The sequence below is a fragment of the Hippocampus guttulatus genome, chromosome 7, assembly GCF_054856545.1.
Source record: "Hippocampus guttulatus isolate MCC_2025c chromosome 7, RoL_Hgut_1.0, whole genome shotgun sequence".
NCBI lineage: Eukaryota > Metazoa > Chordata > Actinopteri > Syngnathiformes > Syngnathidae > Hippocampus > Hippocampus guttulatus.
In genome coordinates this window covers 14,737,726-14,762,281 of record NC_141267.1, presented here as the reverse complement: position 1 = coordinate 14,762,281, position 24,556 = coordinate 14,737,726, and the positions used below count along the sequence as shown (strand labels likewise).

General features: G+C 43.2%; 2 protein-coding genes across 2 annotated transcripts in view; one reads left to right on the top strand and one right to left on the bottom strand.

Annotated features, from left to right (window-relative positions):
- Positions 1-687: 687 nt before the first annotated feature.
- Positions 688-24,556, top strand: part of LOC147202405 (Rieske domain-containing protein) — a 46,317-nt gene continuing 22,448 nt past the window's right edge. The window contains exons 1-3 of the mRNA XM_086115084.1: positions 688-1,033; positions 1,617-1,732; positions 1,899-2,059. Coding sequence (XP_085971210.1) covers positions 844-1,033; positions 1,617-1,732; positions 1,899-1,997 — 405 coding nt within the window. The 5' untranslated portion in view covers positions 688-843 and the 3' untranslated portion in view covers positions 1,998-2,059. The remainder of the gene's footprint in view (positions 1,034-1,616; positions 1,733-1,898; positions 2,060-24,556) is intronic.
- On the bottom strand, positions 4,671-23,716 carry cilp2 (cartilage intermediate layer protein 2). Its single transcript, XM_086116211.1, has 10 exons — positions 23,568-23,716; positions 17,975-18,049; positions 16,395-16,664; positions 16,004-16,186; positions 15,249-15,404; positions 14,857-15,174; positions 13,403-13,511; positions 12,283-12,440; positions 8,255-10,680; positions 4,671-8,170 (listed from the first exon to the last, which is right to left on the bottom strand). The coding sequence occupies exons 1-9, from the start codon at positions 23,629-23,631 to the stop codon at positions 8,267-8,269; spliced, it is 3,747 nt and encodes a 1,248-aa protein (XP_085972337.1). The 5' UTR covers positions 23,632-23,716; the 3' UTR covers positions 4,671-8,170; positions 8,255-8,266.

Here is a 24,556-nt window from a genome sequence, read left to right as displayed (position 1 = left end):
GTGCCTCACGTGCTTGAAATGCATGCTTTTACAAAAAGCACTTTTTCTCCGTTTTTTGCCAAGGAATCGTCATTTTCATGAATCTTAGCCATTTTGTATTGCCGATTGCTGAAGAATGGAAAAAGAAACATTTTTTTTTCTGCTGAAAGAAGAGAGTCCGAACTTTATTTTGGTAGGCTCCATGCTTATATAGCATTAGAACCAAATATTCTGTGGGCCTTGCAAGATCAGTCAAAATCCAGTAAAACGCTGGGAAGGAGGGGGTTGCTCCAGTGAAAATGGCTGGGATTGAGTTTGTTAATATCGGTGCTCGAGGGGCGCAGTCCTTGACATAATGGAAGAAGAAAATTATTTGCTGGAGGCCGAGGCGCAAAAATTATGATAAGTGTTTGATGCACATGGTTGTCAAATGTATGAATGAAATATGATGACATTTCCTACACATCCTTGGAAGTCATAATCTGTTAGCCTTTGCCCCAATCAAATTTATCAAAGTAGTTCGACATGGTTCCTGCTCCCCTACTTCTAGTCATTTGTAATGCTGTGTTGAACTATTAAGAATGTCCAGCTACTGTAAACATGAAAATACAAATACAAATCCTTTTTTTTAAATTATGAATAACAATAAAAAATAATATTTACAGCCATGAAAACAAAAGTGATGGACAGGAAATGCCAATCACGAGCGCCGGGCGCGTGCACGCGCGGGGAAAGGCAAATTCTGTGGCGTGACACTCGGCCGTTAAACATGGAACCTGTGCCCAACGTAAAACGATAAATGGAGGTGGAAATACAGATAAGTGCGACATTAGACATTTGGGAGGCAAGCGACGCCGGTTTGTAATGGCTTCATCCCCGGGAGAAGGCGAGGGAACCGTGGGGGGCGTTGCGTGGAGACACATCGGCGCAGCCTCGGAGCTTTCCGGCAAGAAATGCCGACTCGTGTACTCGTCCCTCGGCCGGCAGTCGGACGTGTGCCTCTTCTCCGTCAAGGGGGAGTTTTTCGCCATGGATGCCCGCTGTGCACACTCCGGTAAAAAAAAAAAAGTAAAAAGATCGTTTTAAAAGCCACACCGCGGTTACAGTGAGCTAAAGCCATGCTGAAGCTTTCCCCCTCCTCGTTGCCAAAACGGATTTCAAAGTAAAATGAGTATTTCGGTTCGACATTCTGCTAGACGCTATTAAAAGTCGTTTGCATTTGAATGCAGTTCAATAAATAGGAAATACATTCCAGCTCCTCCTCTGACAGTCGACCGACCACATTGCGCTGTAAAACACTGGGAGTGTTATTTCATTCTGATGTGGCATTTCAAAGTAAAAGCCTCTTGAAATCATCGCTTTTCGTATGCTTCACAGCAATTCAAAATGAAAGTCCTACTACACGAGTAAAAATTTTTGTATTTCATGTGTGTATTTCATTCCCCAAAATTTGTTGATGATTGATTGATTTGTTGATTGATTGATTGATCCAATACTCTCCAAAATGAAAACAACACAAGGCAATGTGAAATAACGCGCGGCGCGGACTGAATGTCCAGTATAGGTTTTACTACTTAGGCTATTGATGGTTATGGAAATAATATGGTTACCTGCTTGACATTTCTTGTGTTTCTTAGGAGGTCCATTGTGCGAGGGCGACATCGAGGAGGCTGATGGAATTCTACGGGTCTTCTGTCCATGGCATGACTACGACTTTGACCTCAGGACTGGGAAGAGCGGTACGTCGTTGAAGGTCAGGAATGAAAGCCATTATGCATTCTTTGAACCCTATAATGTTGTACATGATTATGCCTGGAATCTTGATGCATGTCACATAAAAGCTTCATCGGATGCACCCGAGGACAGCTGTCAAAAGTAATACCGGCGGTCTAATGTCTTCCTTTTTTCCACCGGTTCAGCAACAAGTGCATGAAGTCAAGCTGGAGGACGGTGACGTGTACGTGAAGCATGCAAGCTGTCTCTCCTTGCAGCCGTTTCCTGTCCATCACAAGAGCTGAGCTTCAACCTTCCATACCCCTGGCCGGGGATGCCAAGTTGCTGATTACAGGACGTCCTACCGGTAGCGAGCACATTCGGGGCTATTTATCAGACTTTTCCCCACAAAGTCCAGCCATCTGAAAGCATTCCCAAGTCTTATCTGTCAGTTGTTCAGACATTGTACTTTGATTGCAAGCAAAGTCAGACAATGATGATATCAGGAAATTCTCTGAAGGAGCCATCGGGACATTACTTCACGTAGACAGACAAACCTTTTGGTAAACTTGAACAACAAAACAAAACAAAAAAACTTGAGCAAAACTTGGAACTCTATGCAGAAGAAAAAGGTTGCGCTGGGCCGCCACAAGCTCTGATGGATTCAAAATAGTTTTTCCAGTTGATGATTTGTGTTTTCACCTCATACGTGACCCGTAACTGCCTCAGCTGCTTAACACTGAGGTTAGAGTTTATTCGGGGTAACTGTGTACCCATGCATCCATTTTCTTTAGTACTTGTCCCCGCTCGGGGTGTTGGTGAGTTGGAACCTATTGCAGCTTACGTTCGGGGAGAGATGAGTTCGACCCTGGATTGGTCGCCAGTCATTCAGACATATGGGCAATTTTCATTGATCCGAACATGCGTGTCTTGTTGCATTCTCATTGAACTTTAAGATGTATGAGTATATTGTGCATTGCTCTCGAGCAGATGGTAATCTTCGTTCTGATATTGTGAGTCGATCATTTTTTGCGATTGTTATGAAAATCACGAGTATTTATTTTTCAAAATCTTTCAGATAAAATAAATGATTTGATATCTGAGCAATGGGCATTTCCTTTCACTCGGACTGCCTCTGTACTTGAAATGATCACACTACTCAGTTATTACCTTGACTCAGAGACCTGTGGCCTTGACAGAAGTCATCTACCAGCGTCACAAAGTGACATGTCCCCTTCAAAACTGGCCCAAATAAGGGTCTCCCGTCATAGAAAATTGAGTTGTTTTTTTTTACCGTTCTACTGACGCATTGAGATGAAAAGCTGGTTTGACAGGAGCCAGAGGAAGGTTCTCGACGTCAAATGAATCATTGGCTGAAGAAATATTTGTTTTTATAGCTATGTGTGTGTGTGTGTGTCAAATCTTTAGCAGCGGGTGCCGTTGCTATATTTTTTGGTCAGCTCCGTTTCCTGGCAGAAGCACAGCCGCCCAGTCACAAAGGTGTTGGTGCCTGTGCTCCATGAAGGGAAATTTTATTAGGATCATAATTTCACTGGTGAAACCTCACTTGAGCGCACATTTGAGGTCTTGCAGTGCGCTTTATTACTCATCAGCTTGATGGGAAAACATGGCGTTTCATTTTGTGTGTAGATGTACAAAAGTGATCTTAATACATTTTATTGTATGTTTTTTATTACCTTTGACAAACTTTTTAAGACAAGCAATCCTTTCTGCAGCCCGACCTGAGACCGAGCCAGTTTTGGTGCAACCTGTCCGGTCTTTTCAATTTCCTGTAAAATTAAAATAAAATCCTGTTGTAAATTTGACACACCGCAGAGAAGAATTATCGTTAAAAAGCCTGCCAAATTGACATGAAACAGCCAACTAAATATAAATGAGGTTTGAAAGTGGTGTGAAATTCAAGCCGTTGTTTATACGTTGAAAAACTGTGGGCGTGTCTGCTCAACACGGCAAAACCACACCCGGCTCACCGTTAATCAAATATCACGACTTCTTTTGAATGCCAACACATGCCTTAATGTTTGAGCCACAAATGTACCTCCGCTCAAAGACTCTGAATGTCATCGCAAATATGGTGGATTGAAAAAAAAAAAAGTTGAAACCCATCAGTTCAAGTGCCAAGTTTTGGTGTTAAAAAAAGACACCAAGATAAATCATTTCCAAACGTTTCACACCATCGATGTGATTCATAACCCATAGAGCTCAATTTAATCTAATTCAATTGCTTAGAGCGAAGTCAAAATAAGCCTCTGAGATCGTGGGGTTCGTGCTAGTGTGCATCCCAGCCCCCCCCCCCCCCCCTTCACACACACAAACACACACCGCCACCCAATATATCTTGGGGTGCAAAAAAGTGGACAGATGAAACCAAGGTTGAACTTAATCATAATACAATAATTGCAAAAGATATGTTTGGGGCAAATACATCTTTAAAAGAACACCTTCCCGACAGTGAAGCATCATCATGCTGTGGTGCTGTTTTTTTGTTTTTTTTTTCCTTCAGATGGAACTCGGTCCTTACACAAGGTGGAATGAATTATGAACAGTTCGAGAAAGCAATCAGTGAAAGCACAAAATTCCGTAAGAAAAGCCAAAGGTGCTGCAACAGTTTGAGGGTGTGCATATTTATGCAACCAGGGTTGTGTTACATTTTCTACTTTTCCCCTTGAAAGATTTCCGTTTCCTTTTCAATAGAGTTATTGGTCACATTAAAGGTGGAAAAAAAGTTTTGAAAGGAGTCTAGTGCCCTAATATACAATATTATTAGTATTTTTTTTTATGTCAACCTCACCAAGGTAGTTATTTTTTAATATATATGTATATATGGATGTTTATAAGTCAAGCATGCATTCTAAATTGAATTCTAACGTTGAATTACAACGTAAAATATTTATATTCAGAGCACATAAGAAAACAATGAAAAACTCTCATTTCTATTATTATACAAACTCCAAACGTCATCACAAACATTTATTTACAGTCTCTTAATCATACAAAGTTTATACAATACACCATTTACACATGAAAAGTGACCGGTGTCACCATGCAAATGTTAACGCTGCTCAAGCTGCAATTCAAGGCGGCTTCCTGCAAAGCAGAGCGGCAGGTGCAAATTTTCACCCGGAAGTAGTGGGAGAATGTTCAAGGATGACCTCTGGGCTGAATTATGATTGGGACCAACTGGACTGTGCCAAAGATTTAAAAAAAAAAAAAAAAAAGATTTACACATACCTGTTTACTTTGGTGTTAAATAATCAACATTTTGCGTTGTGTCCAGCATGTGGCTTCAGTTACTTCAAGCCTATTGGATCTGACTCATTGAAAAAAAACCCATTTGATTCGCAAGCTCACAGGAAGCAATAATCAATGTCACAGCTCTGATACGACCCCCAGTGGGAAATGGCCAGAAAAAATGCTATTCTGACATTTTGCATCAATATCCTTTTATATAAAGTTTGCTTTCATTGTGTGTGCGTTTGTTATGTAATGTAGCCTGATTGTCGAAAGAAGACCATGAAAGAGCAAGCAAATCTATCTGCCGGGTTGGGGTTCCAGGTTTATGTCCGTCAATGTCAAAAACGTTCTCAGCAATTGGTATTCAACTATTGGAAACGTTGCCAGCGAGCATGCGTTGAATTCAAGAAAGTTGGCTCGGATTCCTATTCTTAAAGCTAAGATTTCGACATCGGCCAAAAGCTGAAGACATTCAATCTCCGACCCCCCCCAGATTTGTCAGCCTAACATTTTACAACCCTCCGCCAAGTTGGAAATGTTATTATGATGAATGCCCTTCCCACTGAGATCAACATTTTCTTTCCACGCAGAATAAATCTTGTTTTTGTGTGCTTTGTCGGTTCGAGTAAGGCTTAAAGTCGCATCATTTCATCCCCAAAACACTGCAAAATATTTTGCCTCTTAACTGTCCTTTTATGTTCCAAAGCGGCACGCTTTTCTTTCCCATGCGAGGCCTTGGCCAGGCTGTGATTATTGTTACGTTGTCGCTCAAACTCCCGCTTTGTTCTCATGAATAAGCTGCCGCTGCTGTCAAAGCATTCTTCTCGCTTGCACGTGCAACCGCTTGTCATCAAGCCTCTCGGGATGGACTGCGAAGACCCCAATTACTTCACTTTTTCCTCCTTGACCAAACATTTCATCCATCACGAGCTCTTCTTTCTACAGATGTCTGTGCAGGTCTCTAACATTTCCTCCAGTTGCTCTGCAGATGTTTGACGTCATGATGACCTGACAGACTGTTGCTATCGCGCCTGGATTCAATTATCAATTCGCCCAAGAGTCATGTTTTGGGGGATGTGGGAGAAAACAAGGAACATGCATTGGAAATTTAAAACCGGGATCACGCCGATTGACCGTCAGCGTGACCGTGAGCCGAGTGACAAGTGCCGATTTGGTTTCTAATTCTAAGAAATGTGATGGTGCCATTGCGATGGTAATGGACTTCACCTGCTTGCCATAATTACTTTTTTGTCTCCAAAATGGAGTGTGTTTGTTTGTTTGTTAGTTAATGAACATTTGCTGTAATGACTCCCAAAGAAAGACACCATTTATTTTCAAATCAACCACACAAGTGTGTTTATGTCTCGGACGGTTCTGGGATCCCCAATGGACCACCGACACCCTTGGCTGGTTTTTTGGATTAGGTCAGCATGGAGAGGTTATCTTAACATTTTATCCATCCATCCATCCATTTTCTAATCCGTTTATCCTTGCCAGTGCCTTGTGTGTGCTGGAGCCTATCCCAGCTGTCTTCGAGCAGTAGGCCGGGTACACTCTTAACTGGTTGCTAGCCAAATCGCAGGGCACACTTAGACGAACGACCATTCGTGCTCACACTCACGCTTGGGGACAATTTAGAGTGGTCCGTTAACCCGCCATGCATGATTTTGGAATGGGGGGGAGGAAACCGGAGTACCCGCAGAAAACCCACGCTGGCACGGGGAGAACATACAAACTCCACACAGGAAGGCCGGAGCCAGAATCGAACCCTGCAACTCTGCAATGTGAGGCGGACATGCTAATTAGTCGACCACCGTGCCGCCAGATAAATTTGAACGTGTAAAATGATGAGAATAATTCAAGATACACTTAATATACTGTAGAGTTATACGAACATGTTAAATTATTGCCACTGTTTGTAAGAATCATGCTGAGAGTTGTCAAATCCTGTAAGTTTAGTCTTAAGGGAAGCAAGATTAGAAGGAGTATTTTAAGAAATTAAATTTCCTTAAAAGTGGGTGTCAAAAAAAGAAAAAAAATGGGAGTAAAGCCCCTATCCCACTGAGCTGCGAGTGTTTTTTCGAAGGCAGCAAATGTTGCGTTCTTATCACGGTTCGTTCAAGGTCGCTTGTTTGCCGAACGGTGAGCAGACGTTCGTCTGTACTGTTCCTCTCCGTGTTCAAAATGTCCTTGCAATTAGAAAAATCATAAAAACATTTGGCAAACGTTAGGCAAATGTATTTTTGGACATTTGCGAGCTTGAACGAAACCTGACGGCATGAACCCGCATTTTTCTAAATTCGCCAACAATCGCAATTGTTCGCCCCTCAGCGAAGAGGTACTGAACTCGAATGACCTCTTGATACGTTATTGTCCACAGGCTGACATAAAAGGGAACTGTTGACGGTTTAACTCAGTTGCTAGCCAAAACAGCAGCCCCTACCAAAGTATTTAACTGTGGAGCCTTTCCACAAACTGGAAACAATTTTCCCATATTAAAGGTTGTTTTATATTTTTTAAAAAAAAGCGCTCCTTTAGTTACATTATACGATGTTCTCATTGCACAGCTTCATGACACACACAGAACAGCTGAACAAAAATTCAATCTTGACCCCGAGCAATTACGTACGTTTTTTTTTTAGGTAACATATCAGCAAATGTGTCAAGTCACGCCATGATGCCAGTTTGCTTTAAATGGACATTCGTATTGCTGAATCTCAGCCGACCAAGTGACGTATCCATGCACAACATAAATGTCTGAAAATGTCCTCTGTGACGGGTGGTTCAGTCGCTCTCTTTTGATTCTCTCAGTTTGAAGAGAGAGGGTCTGCAATATTTAGAGACGCTCATTGGAAAACAGTTTTTACATTGATTGGGTGCCACCACCGATTACCGCAAATTAACACTTTAGAATGTACATTCTGGAAAGTCAAATACGACTTTCAGACAAAAAAAATGTAACCAGAACTTTTAGATACATGCCACTTACTGCTTTCCATATAGCCACAGGATGGAGGGAGGTCTTACAGGGAGGGACGATAGAGGAGAAAAAAATAATAATATAGCAAACCCTTCAAGTCAACATAAAGATTATTGTATATCTTCAGCCAGGCTCAACATTTTGCTGTTTGTCTGAGTGCGGCGATTTCCACAGTAGAGTGGAAGTTCCTTGAGCTGAATGTCAGGTTTTACTCCCACGATCCGAGTCGCTTCGAACGAAGGTCTAGAAATGACATTTAAAAGAGTATTCATATGAGAGTTACTCTGATATGACTCGCGACGGGAATAAGTCTTCCTTCGGACCTACCTCTTGACTCTCTCACTGGCGTTGTTGCATGCGCGCAACTGTCCTCCTCCTACTCGTAGTGACAACCCGACGACCCTGGGTCCTGCCCTGTTGCTCGGAGGGATAGGCCACTACTCGAGTGGATGACCTCTGCACCTGCATACCTTCCATCTGCCTCATATCCCTCGCCATCTGTGACAGTGTCAGTCCCGGGTTGGTCTGCAGCCGCTGGAAGAGGCTTTCTCTGTTGATTTTCCTCTCTGGACAGCTGAAAGTCAAAGCCACTCCCGAGTCGGACTTCATCTCTCTGGAGAAACCGTCCGAGGTTCCGTCAAAGCAGCGGCCGATGGCGATTTCTTTAGCAACCCTGGGATTCTGGTCCGTGACCGTGTATATGCCATAATTATGTCCCAGAGGATCCACAGGGGCTAACATAGTGAAGGCATGAGAGTCGTTGCTTAGCGCAACGGGGGGGTGTTTGATGAGGTACTCCTGTAGGAGGCTGTTGGTAGCGATCCTGCGACAGTTCCCTTGTGGAATGATTGAGATGAGGGATCTATCCACCTGGGCTTGATCGAACAACATGCCGCTGCATTTGAACTCCACGCAAGCTGCTGACGTGTTGGCCTCTCGCATGTCCCGAGTGCTGCGTATATCTCGGATGCCATAAAGTTTGTCAATTGTCTCTGGGTGCGATCCTCCCAGGTTTCTCGACCTGACCATCACTTCCTTCTGTCCGTGGACCTTGACTTTGATAAAACATGCTCTGAACTCTTGAGGGTTCGGCCACCATGAGAGGTAGTCCCCCGTCCAGGTTGTCAGATCCGTCTCCTCAAAGGGTACCACGTTGTATTCGTACTTGTCCTTCTCCACTCTAAAGAATCTGAAATGATTTGCATCCACGGGTGCATTTTCGCAGGCTATTAAATTCTGGTACGGATAAATGGGCCCATTGGTTTCATCGAGATTATTTTGGTTGGGCTTCGGCAAATTGATTCTAAAAGCTGTTTTCTTCAGGGCTGGATCTTCGTGGTCTGAGCGCTGGTAGTCGATTTTATCCAGATATGGCTGAGACACACCGATGATGTTTGGATTCATCTTCGGGGAAGAAGGAGCTGCTTCCAGTTCCTCACCACCCATCATCGCTGTGACATATGCAGTATAAGCATCGGGCCTCTGGGCGTCACAGAAAGCAGGCAAACAGGCCCCGTTGTGGCCAGTTATGACGCTGTCAAAGCGACCCCATGCCCTTGGATTGGCGGAATATCCTGGCTTGGGTTCGAGGTTGATCAGGCTGATGACCACGCCTTCCAGCTGTTCGACAGCGAGAAACTTGTCACTCATGTAGGCGCGGACTTTGACGTAGCAGCGTCTGTTTTCAGGCACGTCCAAATTGAAGAGCCTACGCTCTCTAATCTCCATGTTGCCGATGAGAAAGGTGCGCTCCTCACGCTTGCTCCGTCCATGCCCACCTGTAGTTGTTGTGCTCAAGAAGTCACCTTCCTCTTCCCAGACACCCGTGTCGGGATTTAAAGACCAGAGTTTCATTTTGGGAATGTGCTCTTGCATTTTGACATGCTGCGTGTCAAGAAGGACTTGGACCGCTCCGGCCCCGAGCACCTCCTTGTTGCTCTCGTCACGGAAGTCGACGGAGAACATGCCGTAGGTCCTCAAAGGGAGCATGTCACCCTCGGGGTCCACAAAATTGAGGTCGCCAGGGGTGGCAGAAGCCGTGGTGATGTTTCTGGGGTCTATGAATGTGACACTGGCCTTTACGGTTCCCTCATAAACGTCTCCATTGTCTTTGTGGAAGGAATTGGCTGGAATGACCAACTGCCCAATCGGGTCTTCCCCTTTCATTTCTCCCAGGTTAATAGCATTGGTCTCACCAGAATCTATATCAATTGGAGCCTGCTTCCTCATGACCTTCACATCATGGTAGATCGACCCGCCCTTCTTGTCCAAAATGAAGACCTTTGGCGTGTCAATGAATTTCTGAGCGGGGTCAACGAAATTCACCACCAATCTCTGTGTGTCGGGAGCAACCTGTATGGTGAAACCTCCCTGGTATCCAGTGGTGCCGGCCCTCTCTTTGCCGATGTAGATGTGACCAAACCGCAGTGGCTCACCATCGTCAGCCGTGACCACTCTGCCTCGCACGAGCACAGTTGGCTGCACACACTTCTGACAGCTGCACTGGGATACGGACCGGATCGGAAGGCTGTAGCTCCCGCAGTCAATAGTCCGAGTTTCCATCGCTTGGACACCACAACAAAACCCGCCGCCATCTCTGCAGCGCATATCAAAGTCCAGAGAGCCGGCGCATTTGTTATGAGGGCAGCGGCCAGCGTTGTAAAACTTGGAGTTCGTCCCGGGTTGTACGCAATCCAGCGGCAGTCTGATCAGATGGGCCTCGGGGTTGGAATTGCACGCTGGCGCTCCTTTTGCTGCGAAGTTGCAATAAACCAGAGTAGGTTATGTTGATGCGTCATGTAAAAATGACCTAGTGGAGTCACATGAAACATTGCTACTTGTTCTCACCACACACAAAAATCCCGAGACAAAAACAACATCTGAAACTGGATCTAGTGCACAACCGCTATGCAGTGGTGTAGCACGGTCAACCAAATTTTGAGGGGAGCAATATTTCTCAAGTGAAAATAGAGGTCTCCGGGGGTCTGAAAATTGTACACCCCCCCCCCCCATGACAGTTTCATTGTGTGTGTGTGTGTGTGTGTGTGTGTGTGTGTGTGTGTGTGGGTGTGTGTGTGTATGTGTAACTAAATAAAGCGTTGTGCAATATTTGGAACAAAAGACATGTGGCTGATTTGCTTTGGCCGACTTTTGGCCACAAGGGTAAGTACGGAGCCCCAGTGGGCAGTCTCCTTGCCTCACTCTCCATCCCCAAATGTAGACACCAAGGGGCCACGTGGCATACCTTGATGACCACCAATACTCCAAACTTGAAAATAAATGGTGCAGAGTCTGCAAAGAATGGGTGATTAAGCCTCTCATGCACCCTGTATCATGATCGCTGCAGTAACCGATGTCCCTGAAAGGGTTCAATTCAGCCATATACGATACGCAATATCAAAAGAAATGGCTCTACACGCTCATAGAACCTCAGCCTAACAACTTGCTAGTTCTGTAATGGTGTTGGCTAATTTTAAACCAATGTTTTGAGCCAAGGCACACGTTTTAAATATGAAAAGAAAAGTTAGAAAAGAAGAATGAAAGAATGATGAGCTCTTCCTCATTCCCATTTAACTTACTCATTTGGAAATCTGGGCCTGTTTATTTGAACCCAAAGCTGATGTACTTGCAGGAACTGAAGAAAGACACGTGAAGATTTTAAATCATAATTTTCTGACCAATTATGTGATGGTCTCATTTCCTGCAGCAAATCTGAAGGTCTGTCAATGACGCACTGGTTGGAAATCACAGTTTTAAACTAAGAAGGGCCAGGAAGATGCAGTATGGGCATCACACGACCCAATTTAAATGTATGCTTGTGATTCTTATCAGAGAAGGGAATTTATCATCCAGTGTGAATTTCACCTCCACCTTGGCCGCTTTGTGAGCATTTATCTTGTGTAGAACAAGCATCGCTTTTTAAAATGGCTAGAAATAACAAAAGAAAAAGGTCTTGAACTTCAGCCAGACTGTCTGATTATTTCCCCTTGTATCCCTCCTCCCCAAAATGAAATAGCCCATAAAATATTCCCCCCTTTCCCAGATGTGTGTTTTTTGGTCCTCTTAATGCATGGACACGGCTCACAGACGAGGTCTAAAAGCTTGGGGTCACTTCCTCTTCACCTGCAATATTCCGTCTCTAAAGACCTGGAATGAATTCTGCTTTTGCTTGATCCCGTGAAGGATTTAGAGTAAATTTGCGGAGTGAGACAGATCGTCAAGTTGATCGCACCACTGTGCATTGACAAAAAAAAAACAAAAAGAGTATTATCAGTTGGATGCTGCTTTTGGCTGGGTTTACGTGTTGGGAAAAGAAACACACAGTAGCTCGGGCATGATGGATATTCAAGACTTACCAATGACAGTGAGGGATGCTGGGGAGGACTTAATGCTGCCTGCAGAGCTGCTGGTTTTGCAATAATACTGTCCAGTCTGCTCCGGCTTCAGATCTTTCAGTACAAGCTCTTCTTGGTACTTGTACAATTTTCTGTCCAGCAGAGTGTCGTTGTGGTACCTTCACCATAGAGAATTGCAAAGTAAAGAATCATATTCTGAATCGTTAATATTGTTCTTGTTTCATCATAAAAGATTCATTTTCTGCACCGCTGATCTCTACAATGACATAGCATTGCCATTAAGATGACAGGTAACGATTATTTTGATAATCAACCAATCTCTCGATTATTTTTTTTTAGATTCATTAATGTATCGAATCACTTTTTTTCTCATTTATTCCCTTTATTAAAAACCAGAACTTTATTTCAAATTGACCGCAGAAGATGCACAAACTGATTTTGATTCAGTTACATGACACGTCACAATTTTGTCCGCAAAATCTCGACAGAAAAGTCAAATGTTTCAAATGCTTGTTTTGATGAAACACAAACATGATCAATCAGTCTGCTTTCATGGAGGATTACAGACATCTGCGAATGCTGTATTTACTCTCGAAACAAGGTCTCGAAACAATTGGTCGATAATCAAAATGTTTGTTGTGGATTCATATGATAGTGATTAGTTGTGGATTAATTAATCAATTCATGGTGGCACCTTTCATAACGAGCCACACACCGATCACACCATCCGGGATGTTCTTTACGCTCAACTCTAGACAGTACGGCTCATTTGATTTGAGGATCTTACGGTAATATGACGTGACGAGATTTAGCCACTCTGAAGTTGAATGTTGCCTCCAAGGTGCGTTTGTTCATTTTCACACAGCAAGAGACAGCTACTTAGTAGATGTGAGTCGCCCATTTCAATTCTGGTTTGCAAATGACGCACGACTGTATGACCGTGCCATTGTGCTCTGGCTATGGAATAAAGCCCTTGTTTATTTAATTTTTTTCTTTCAAGGAGGTGTTTATTTGCGAAGAGGCATTTATTTAAGTGGGTGATGCAACTGGCAACTAAATGAGACATGGGGCCAATTTGAGCGTTGGCGAAATAATGTGTTGGCACAAGAATTCAACTCACCAGTAGTATTTGTCAGGTGTTGGAGATCCTGTCGCTTTGCAACACAGCAGCACACGGCCGCCCTCGTAACGCACCTTGTCCTCAGGGTGCTTCACAATGTAGGGTTTCTCTGTAAGGAAGCAGGGAGAAGCATGAGCCTGAAAGACTGCCTTGAGAGCGCATGACATTATTATACGTGATTCACACGTTTGGCCCATATGCTTTTGGAGAATGACGTTTTAGAGGAATTTGGACTTTTTAAAGCAGCACAACGCGGTTTACTTTTATTTTGCTTTTTAGTTTCCATGCAACCAAGTAAGTGCTGCTGTGGAGTCTCTCACCAGCAGGGGAATTGTATCTGATGTGTTTTTAAGTTTCCTTATGAGAGTTCTAGATTTGTGGAGAAATCAAAGGGAGTTTATTTTCATAAGAAAATGGCACTACTACATCGGACAGCTTTACTGTAGGAAATCGACAGTTGTGTCTCATGTTTTTTTAAAAAAAATCAATTTCCAATATTTGTTCCACTAGCAATGCAGTATACCTAACTAAACCAGAAATACAGCAGTCCATACAAATGCTGGAGGGGTCCACAGTTTTTTAATCGGTGCTACTGGGGGGCACATTGGACCGAGCACTTCCTAACCAGTTGTATGACAAAATGCAATTTTAAATATGGACAAAATGCAATGCATACATGCAAAACACGTGTTATATTCCTTTTGGATAATCCATTTTTCAATGCATATATAAAAGATCCACTATCCTAACCCAACAACAAAATAACCACATACAGTAAAAAAAAAATAGGTGCAAAGGACTCTCTTGCATAAATGTTACCATTCAAATACAGCATAAAACTGCTGAACAAGAAAATGACATTAAGTGCAAAAATTCATTTAGTAATTTGTTTTCCCACAAAAATCAACTAATTCATAATTTTAATATTATTGAGGTGCTATGTTTTTCCTCAATATAAGTCCAAATCTGCTAAATAATAATAATAGTAATAATAATAAAAATAAAAATAAAATAAAACAATTATTAGGCCTTCTTGTGTTATAATTTGGGGCAGTATAAGACCCAGTGTAAGCGCAACAAAGACATGTCTGCCATTTAGTGGTGATTGGTGATAGTGCCAAACTACAGAGAGGCACCTGCAAATTTCTATAGTCTGGGAATTTTTAGACAATTATATATATTTTCATATTTTTTATTTTTTTCCAGTATCCCCCTACATAAAATTTATATTTTATATATCAGAATTTTTGAAAGAATTTTGGGGGTTTGTAGTTGCCAGTTGGCTAAAGTGTTTGGTCACACTTGTTGCAATGCGGAATTCGTGGCCATGCTCAAAATTGGAATTTTCTCATGATTTTTATTTTTGGTGACTTTTTGTCAGCTGGAATAGACTCCAGCTCACCCACAATCCATATGTAGACAAGCACTCTAGCAATGAATGTATCTCTACTCACCAGCTGATCTGAGGACAGCAGACACCCAGGAAAGGCCGGTGCTGTTACTGCTGGAGGAGACAGTAACGGGGGCAAACTTATCCTTCCTGATGATAAGCGAAGTGACGTTGGACGAGCAGATTCCCTGCAGCCTGAAGTGGCCTTTGGCATCCGTCCGGGCACGAATGACTTTGGGACGGCTGGCAAATGCCACCAAGGCCCCCGCCACAGGGACCCCCGTCACACTGTGGACGTTGCCGTGCAGAACGTGGCCATCACACACGCAGCGGCCGCAATCTTCATCTGGGCGGCCCTCGGCGCAAACGCGCTTACATTTGACTGTTGGGACAACGAGCCAAAGTCAGGCGCAAGTCGGCAGTGATGTCGAAATACGTCGCCGTCTTGCATCATACCTGGACATGGACTCTTGCCACACTTTTGAGTTTCAGTGGGGCGTCCGGTGCACTCTACTGTCTCCGAGGTCCTCACGCAAGTCCTCCTTCGGATCCTCCGACCCCCGCCACATGTCACGGAGCAAGACCCCCAGCGAGCCCATGGACTCCACTTGGCTGCTTGCACACACGCAACAGGATTACTTTCATGGAAATTTACCAAAGCACACTGCTAGTCGTCATCAGATCATGGAGTGGCTCATCTGTCCGAACGTGCACTTTGGAACAGGAGGTTCGCACCTCAAGTCCCACATATAAATATAAAAATACGCGGACCAGTGGCTGACTGGTTAGCGCCTCGGCCTCACAGTGCAGCGGTGCAGGGTTTGATTCCAGCTCCGGCCTTCCTGTGTGAAGTTTGCATGTTCTCCCCGAGCCTGCATGGGTTTTCTCCGGGTACTCCCACATTCCAAAAACATGCATGGCAGGCTGATTGAACACACCAAATTGTCCCTAGGTGTGAGTGTGAGCGCGGATGGTTGTTCGACTCTGTGTGCCCTGCGACTGGCTAACAACCAGTTCGGGGTGTACCCCACCTACTGCCCAAAGACAGCTGGGATAGGCTCCAGCACGCCCCGCGACCCTTGTGAGGATAAGTGGATCAGAAAATGGATGGATGGAAAGTCAATAGGGTCCCATGGCAAGTTAAAAATCCTCGGCCGCCAACAACAGTTTCACAGATAAACACGAAATTGGGAGAACATGTTTGTCATCACCTGTACATGGAGGGGTGGAGCACTCCCTCCTCTCTGAATGGTGGCCCTGGCAGGCAGGAACCAAGAGCAAAGGCATTGGCTGCGTGCTCATGCAGCTCCTCTGGCGGACTTGGATGCCCACATCGCTGCAAACGGTTGTCGTGCATGGACCCCACTCACCCCACTTGGTCCAGAAACTCTGCTCTGAGAAACAAGTTGGAAGAAGAGCGGCGTTACAAGTGTGAAAATATACACTAGTAACTTGATTTCGTAAATTTTTTCTACGACCAAGCTTGCAACACAAAATAAAACCGACTAAGTGATTGCTCCTTAAAAAAAACAACAAAAAAACAAAAATTCAGAAGTTAGGCCACTGGTAAAATTGCAATTTCTACTCTTGGACCTCGACTACCTGGTGGGCATTGAAAGCGGACATGGTAGTTGGAGCAGGTGCGTCCGTAGGGTTGCTCCTTGTTGATGCACCAGAAGCCCTTCTCCAGACTGGAGTGGACGACTTCTCCCGTTTCTGCCGCAGCAACCCAATCTGTGGTGCGAGCCTCCATCGCTGTGGGTCTCGAGCACACTCTCTCCCGGTAATAGAAGCGGATGGCCTCAAGGCGCTCGTAATCCCCGTTCCCACCTGGGTGGTCAATGTTGAACCATGAAGTCCACTCTGTCAGACCTGAAGACAATCAAAAGGATACTCTAAGAAAAAGATTTAGAACAAACGCTGAATGAATTCAGTCATTGCATCTGTGGGTTAAAAATCAAAGATGGATCTCAGACTTCAGATCAGAAAAGATTTGCTCATCTCATTTAAGATGAATGCACCTCGGGGAGTCATTGTGAGGCAGATGAGGCCCGCGGTGCATTCAGCGGGAAAATAAGACTACTCGACAATAAATGGCTGCATTGGGAACCCATTCATGGAATGTATCATATTCTTCAAAAAAAGGCGGAGACGTCCTCTCGAGGCCTATTTGTCACCTGTGAATCATTGAATCTCGACCGGCTTCATGGCTAAAAGGAGCTCATGTTTCATTCAAACAGTAAGAACTTTTGGAACCCCGATAGGAAATTTATGTTAACTAAAATTACATCCTGATTAAAAGAGATTATATAGCTCAAACTGTCAAAATTCACTCCACTGGATTTCCCTGCAGGGATCTGAGTTACCTTTATGGATGGATAATATTTTACATTTTTAAAAAATAGATACAGTATATATTTTTTTAAAACACACCGCTTACCTATGAACCTGCGTGTCGATATCAAATAATATTTACACTGTAATCCATCAAATAATTAAAAGCTGTATTTCGCAAATTAATGTGCCCCTCAAAATAACTTCATATTTGGTTCTCATTGTTGCTAAGCTACCTGTGTTTGTCCAAAGCAGGATGAGTTTGTGTGTTACATGAGTTATGTTATATTAATGTTCGACATTTTTCAATCTTTAACCTTTATTGGATTCTGTATGAGACTTGTGTTTTTCATCCAATTGGAAGATTACTTGGAGATGGTATTTTGCTGGTATTTTGAGTGCAGCCGGTCCTACCTCTTTGTCGAGAATAAGAATCCATGGATATGAGTTGTACAGTGAATTAAATATTTGGCATTCATTTTAATGATCAGTGACACAACTTAAATATATCGAACCCATGCTCATAGCAAATAGCATGGCGTTCAAAGCAAAATACAAAACCAGTACGAAAGGAACAAAAATGAGCAACGAGGCTTATAAACACCTTCCTGTTCTGTCACTTCAAACTCAAAGGATGACTTTTTTTTCCCCTGTATTTTTAAATTATATTCACTTTGCCTTCTTCCCGCATGCCAAAAGTAATGAACACCGAAGACTCTAAATTGTCCATTGGTGTGAAAAGGACTACGAATGGTTGTTTGTAAATTTGTGTCTTGCGAATGGCTGACGACCAGTCGAGGGTGTAAATGGCATGAATATTTTTATTTGGCTCCCGTGGCTCTCTGTACCTGTCGTTCGCGTATCTGCAAAACCGTTTGGCGTTGCTCTCCTGCTCCTGACTGATGCACTCTCCCTTCGTAATTCTGTAAGCAGAAAGAAAGGATTTTTGTTAGCTGTGCAAACAATATGAACTTTATTCTGATTCATTTTAACACAATCATCTGGTTGCTAACTCACAGAAAATCAGCTCGATATGAAAAGGAAGAAAAGTTTGCACGGCCTTTTCAGGTTTCATTTGGACCGGGCAGAAAATGTAAATGTCGTGTCCCGGAAGGTGCCAATGCGCCGTTTGTGTGTGTGTCTTCTAACTCGCTGTTCCAGTGGTTAGTGTCGCCCAGTGGCTGATGGTTTTTATGACTTCGCCTGAAGCCTTTCTTACGATGTCAGCAACACATTAGTTTGATGGATTGAGGAAAGTGAGATGTCAGCGCCGGCGATCAAACGATATTCTGGCCTTAACAAGCCAAAATGCGGCTACTGACGAAAGACTGGATTCCATTTTGGTCTCGACCAAGAACAACAAATGCGATCATTTACAGGTCATTAGCATGGCGTCATCAAGCGATTTGCTGAAATACAAATGCTTTCTGCCGATATCTGCATTTGATCGGCACAGCAGAAGTGGCTTTTGTGCCTTTCGTGTCTTTAAAGCAACAATACAGAATAGGTTACATTTCAAGGTTATTGATTGTGTGCAATGAAGTAATTTGTGCAGTGACGTTACAGTTGTTGCATAGTTCACGAAGACATATTTAGTTACTGCTGTACTTGCTGTTTTCCGTTTAGTAGTATATATTTATATCACGGCCCGGAGGTCGTTTTCGTTGACTTTCCTACTTTGTTAGCGTAGAGCACAATTATAGACGACAACTCGTTCAGTGCTACAAATTCTTGTGATATTGGAACAGACTGAGTACCTGCGATCAGTGTTTTTATCAACATGCCGGAAACCTTTGAACCGAGGCCTGTGCTATCAAACTGCATTCATTGTTCTTCATAAGAGATGAAATTTTATTTCTATTATTTTAAAAGGATGGTTTTTGTTGTTGTTGTTTTTTCATTTTTGTTGTTGTTTTGTTTTGTTTTTTCCAAAAAGCAAACATCAGAAGAGAATGCTTTGGACCCAACGGTCTCTACTTGACAACAGTTTACGAGATAGTTTATTCCAAGTCAAGCTTTCAGTTGTAGTCCAAACATTTTGCTAATGAAAAAAAAGAAAGAGCCCTCTCTATTTTTCATTTGTGGGGATTTTCGCTGCTTATCATCATTTCAAGATGCTTGCTGACAGTGGCGGCAAACCGGGCAACCGCTTAGAGTTTTTACAAGGTGCCTAATGGTTTTAATAAAGTTGAAAGAGGAAATTTAAATTAGCCACGGCCAATGGTTTTGCAACAGTTACTGAAGCTATGAAAGACTTTTCTTTATTGTCTTTTGTCGGAATGCGAAGACGCTCTGGAGTTGTTTCACATGTGCCGCATCGCATGACTTCAACTCACACAAGCCAGTACGACCTGTAATTTCCGACGTACACTTGATGTCCTTTGTCCTTCAACTTCTCACGTGCACTATTTCCAAGCAGGCTACACTTTTCACACTCTTGCCGATTAACCTTCCACCTGGACCTTTCCACCAATGTGTCAGGAGTTGAAACGGAGCATTGGCCAACCCACCCCCGGCCAACCCTCGTCATGCAGGAAGGGGAAAAAAGAAACATTAAAGCAGGGATGTCAAACTCATTTTTGTCGCCGGCCACATTATAGTTACCGGTTCCCTTGGAGGGCCGTTATGACTGTGAAACCATAGAAGGAAGCCAAGAAGAATGGTTTATTCAAATATACTTTAAGTTCCTGTAATGAGGGTTTTGAGAACAAGAAAACTTACAATAGCTCTCTTATATATTACATACGAGAATTTGAAAATTTGGTTAACATTTTAGTAAGCATCATAGAAGTTTGATTTGCTTTCACGGCCCACATCAAGTGATGTGGCGGGCCAGATCTGGCCCCCGGGGCCTTTAGTTTGACACCCGTGCATTCAAGCGCCGTCAAAGGCCGGAAGGGTATGATGTGGATCATAGAGCCTGGTTAGCAACCCGGTTCCACTTATAGCGCCAATTGTGTGGCACGCGAGCTACCGGATTACGATTCTTTCCACATCTTAAACCGCGACAACTGCCAATCTTATTTTAGAGGCGACACAGTGGCTCTTTGTGCCACGCCTTCGCCTGGGCCATACATCATGCTCCTGAGAGGGCGGCAATAAATAAAAGGGGAGCGCGTGGAAAAGGCCGAGGTGTCACAGCAGGTAGGACCGTGCCAGATTGAGGCTGTATAGAAGTCAGGAGCTTGTTTATTACGGGTATATTCCAGGAGAAGACATTAACCCCCGAAGCAGCCCCCCCCAAATCCCTTTCACATGTTACATAACTTGTTGGCTGAGTCTGCCAAGACTGCGAGGTTGACGCAGACTCTGACTGGCTGTCTGCGCGCTCGACAGTGTGGGCAACTCTGGCACGTGTGCGCGTGTGTTTGTGTGAGATGATCTCTTTGCCATGTCATATGGAAGCTGTTTTCGCATTTGGCCGGCTTCTTCGTCGAGGTGTGCGTAGTCTTTTTTTCCTTTCCCTCAAATGTTTGGATTCCTAAAGCATCTGCGCCTCATTAAGATATGCAATTGTGTTCCTAACATTAGCTAATGATGCACATCAGCCGCATGATTTGAAGATTTTTTTTTTCTAATACTTTTGCAATGCAAGAAAGTATGAGCCGGGTAAAGCTTTCATCCCCGATAATGTTCAAATATGATTGGGCACAATCAAAATATCTCAACGTCCTTAACTGAAAGGCTGCACAGGAGCCCAGAGCACAAAGAATCCCATCAGAAATAAATTACTCCCACAAACATCCTTGCATGTGAACAAAAAAATACAAACGACAGTATTAGAAAATCATACATATAATAAAAAAATAATAATAATAACGAATTTGTCGGCATCACTAACACACAATAAAGCTATAAAGTAAATACTTTGATGAAAAACACTTTAAATATGAGTAAAAATGAAAATTGGAAGTACAGTACAGGAGTAACTGAATGTTACATTTTGTCAGTTCACAACTCTCATGGATTTGGCTAAATACACTCTTTCATATTAATTAATTTGCCTTTCTGTTGCCAGTCCTATAAGACCAAAAAATGTATGTATCTTGAATCTTTTACATTTTACTATTGTAATACAGGTTAATAAAAAGAAAAAAAACAATGGTTAGGAAAAAAAAGTTGGTAAAAACAATTAAAACAGGCCTAACAATAACACTTTCGCTCCACAGCTCAAAAATACCACCAAAAAAAAAAAACGGGACAAATGGCCTAATAAGTGGAAAAGTAATGAACAAAGAATCAAAAAAATGATATGTGATGGTTGAAGCAAGCCAACTCTAATGACCCCTCTCTTATCCCGTTTATGGCCATTAAAGTCATCTGGCCAGTCGGCCTAAGTCAACATCTGGACACGCCGCCCGTTCGACTCCCAGCAATCCTCCAATTGATCGTCACCCTCCATCTACAGCCCACATCTAACGGCCGCACCATTAAGGCGAGCCGGCTCTGGCGAGCGTGTTGAAAAGGTCTACAAAGCAAAGCGGTGCCTCTTTTAAGCTCTGCAGCACAAGTAGCTGGCCGCCTTCAATTAACCAAACAAGTCGTAAACCGCCACACTTCGGAGGCGGTGGGATGAGTGAGAAAGGCCTTCAAAAAAAAAAAAAGTGCCAGTGACCATATGCATGTTTCAACTCACTCTACCTGTCCTTTTTTTTTTTCCATTCTCTCATTTAGCCAGACTCCAAGCCAACAAAGTGGAGAATGGGCTACATACAGTACTTAGTGGATGATTATAGGAGGCGCGACTGGCACAGTGCTGCGAAGGGTCGACTGAGGACAAATGAAGTGAACTTTACAGAAAACGTGAACGGCTGTATAAGATGCCAAGGTGCTCTGCTGTATTCATTTTTTGAGAGGACATTAATTTATGGCCATCTGCAATGTGTTTACTTGCGTAGGTCTCCCAGTCCAAAGAGACCTATTAAGGTGTAGCTGGAATCACATCAGTGGCATTTTGATAAATTAAAAATCTTAATATGTATTCCCAAAATTTTAAGGAGGCGACAGTACTTACTCTTGGGTTTGGTGCTTTTTTTTCTCCTGATTTTCTTGCAAAGGCAATTATAAATTTCCAGACAGCAGAAATCTTGAGTAAACCATATGAGCATATCACCTTAGGCATGAACCACAAAGTGTCTGCTCTTGCAGAGAGGACTTTTGTTTTTTGTTTGTGAAACTGGAATTTCAAACAATTTAAAAGCCTAAATGATCCATATCGTGCTAGCATCTCGTACGGATGAGCCGTGTGCAGATCTATTCCACATTATCAAGAGTCCTGTCATATTTGTTGCATTCATTTTGCAGTTTTTCCTCAAAATTGTAATAATTGATATATTTTACGTCAACCTCACAGTGCAGAGGTGCAGGTTTCGATACTGGCTCCGGCCTTCCTGTGTGGAGTTTGCATGTTCTCCCCACATAGTCAAAAAACTATTCGCATTCACAATCACACCCAGGGACAATTTAGAGTGTTCCATTAATCTGTCATGCATGTTTTTGGAAGGTGGGAGGAAACCGGAGTAACCGGAGAAAACCCACGCAGGCATGGGGAGAACATGCAATCTCCACACAGGAAAGCTAGCGCATGAAATCGAACCCTTGACCTCTGCATTTTGAGGCGGGCGTTCTAACCAGTTATTCACTGTGCCGCTCTTGTTGTAAACAATAAAATGAAAAAAATATATATATTTTTTTCCCTACTGGTAATCTTTGAATGACTCAGCCTATCAAAAGTTTGCTTTTGTGAAATTCAAACTCTTGATGAAATATGGTATGTACATGAAGTTTGTGATAGAGTTACTGGACTAAGTCAAATTAAAAAAAAAAAAAAAGAAAATACAAAGAATATAAAACAGTATATTTTAAATAAAAGTCGGTAATGTAAATTACAGTGCTAAAAAATATAATGATTTTATGAGGCACTGTAGCCCCACCCTATTCAATTTTCATTCCAGTGTTCTTTTTTTTTTTTTTTTTACTGTATTTTCGTGTTTTACCTTTTTTTTCCACTCAAGGCACATGGAGAGCAGTTGCAAACAACCAATTTGGAAAAAAAAGCTCACTGCTGTCAAAAGCCATCCATTGACAGCCCAGTCTTTTCTTAAAGGCTCTTGTAGCTTATAACGGAGTCAAATCGGCATCACGTGATGTACCTTAAGCCAATTTTGAAAATTGAAGCCAACAAAGCATCATGTTGGGAAGGTCCCTCTCCTCCTCTGCTATCAGCACATGTTGCAGATTAGCCTGTCGGCGGAGCGTGCTCGTGTTATAATATTAGAGCGCACGAGCCACAGTGGTGGTCCTTACAGTACCACGCAAGCACACGTGCACTCTCGCCCCTTTTATCCGATGAGCTCACCACCAATTTCCCCTCCCAAATCTCTCCTCTCATCATCTCACCGACATGAGATCAAACCTCATTCCTTCATGACATTCACTTACCTTGGCCCAGAGCCGCAGAAGCCAGGAAAGCAAGCAGGAAGGCCGCTGTTTTTAATCCCGACATGGTGCCACTCTGTCACTCAAAAAGCACAACGGAGTGAACCGGTCCCCGGTTCCTTCAGGTGTGTGAGATTGCTGAGAGGTGTTGTCGCCGCTCGGGCCGCAGTTGTCCAGTTGGAGGCGTGAGGCCGGTGGTTTTTAAAAAGATGGAGCGACGTGGGCGCTCGCCAATCCGGCCCCTCTCTGCTCACCATTGGTCAGTTTTGAAGCAACATCTGCGTCCTCCGTATCATTTTCCACCAAAAAAAAATAAAAAAGGTATAAAGGAGGGGTTAGGGGGCCGGTAAGCCTGGGGCGGGGGGCACCCACAATGCTGAGCGAGAGGGAAAGGGAGCGGATGCTAAAATTAAAAACGTTATTAAATCGTGGCCTTTTTTGGGAAAATTACGTAATACGGCGACCCCCACCCCATTCATCGTGGGGGATGCATTCCAGACCCACTCGTGAAAAGCTGCCATGTAGAGAGACATTCCAAAAAAAAAATTTTTTTTAACTACAACTTAACTCTTTGACACACTTTAAAAGCGTTAAAAATTAATAAAACAGGCTTTGAAAACACAATGTAAATGTATTTGAATGCAAAAACAATGCACGTATAAAATCTTTACAATATACTGCACCAATTGTAATCTGACGTCTCTGTGTACCTTTAAAATGCGGGACCTGGTGAAATGGCGTGTGATGTTGGTGAGTCTGCGTGTGAGTGTCTCAGTGTAAGCTGTGGCTAACAGCTGCTCTTGTGTATGCTAATTGTGTCTTTTGAGTGTTAAGCAAAGGACAGGATTGATGCCCCCCCCCCCAAATTTTAAAATGTAATTCCTTAAATCTGGACCTCTCCGCAACCTTACAATTTCTTTCATAACAACGTCCTGAGGCCATCCTAAATTCCTGAAAATAAAAAAATACTATGCAGCGATACAGCTCTGGAA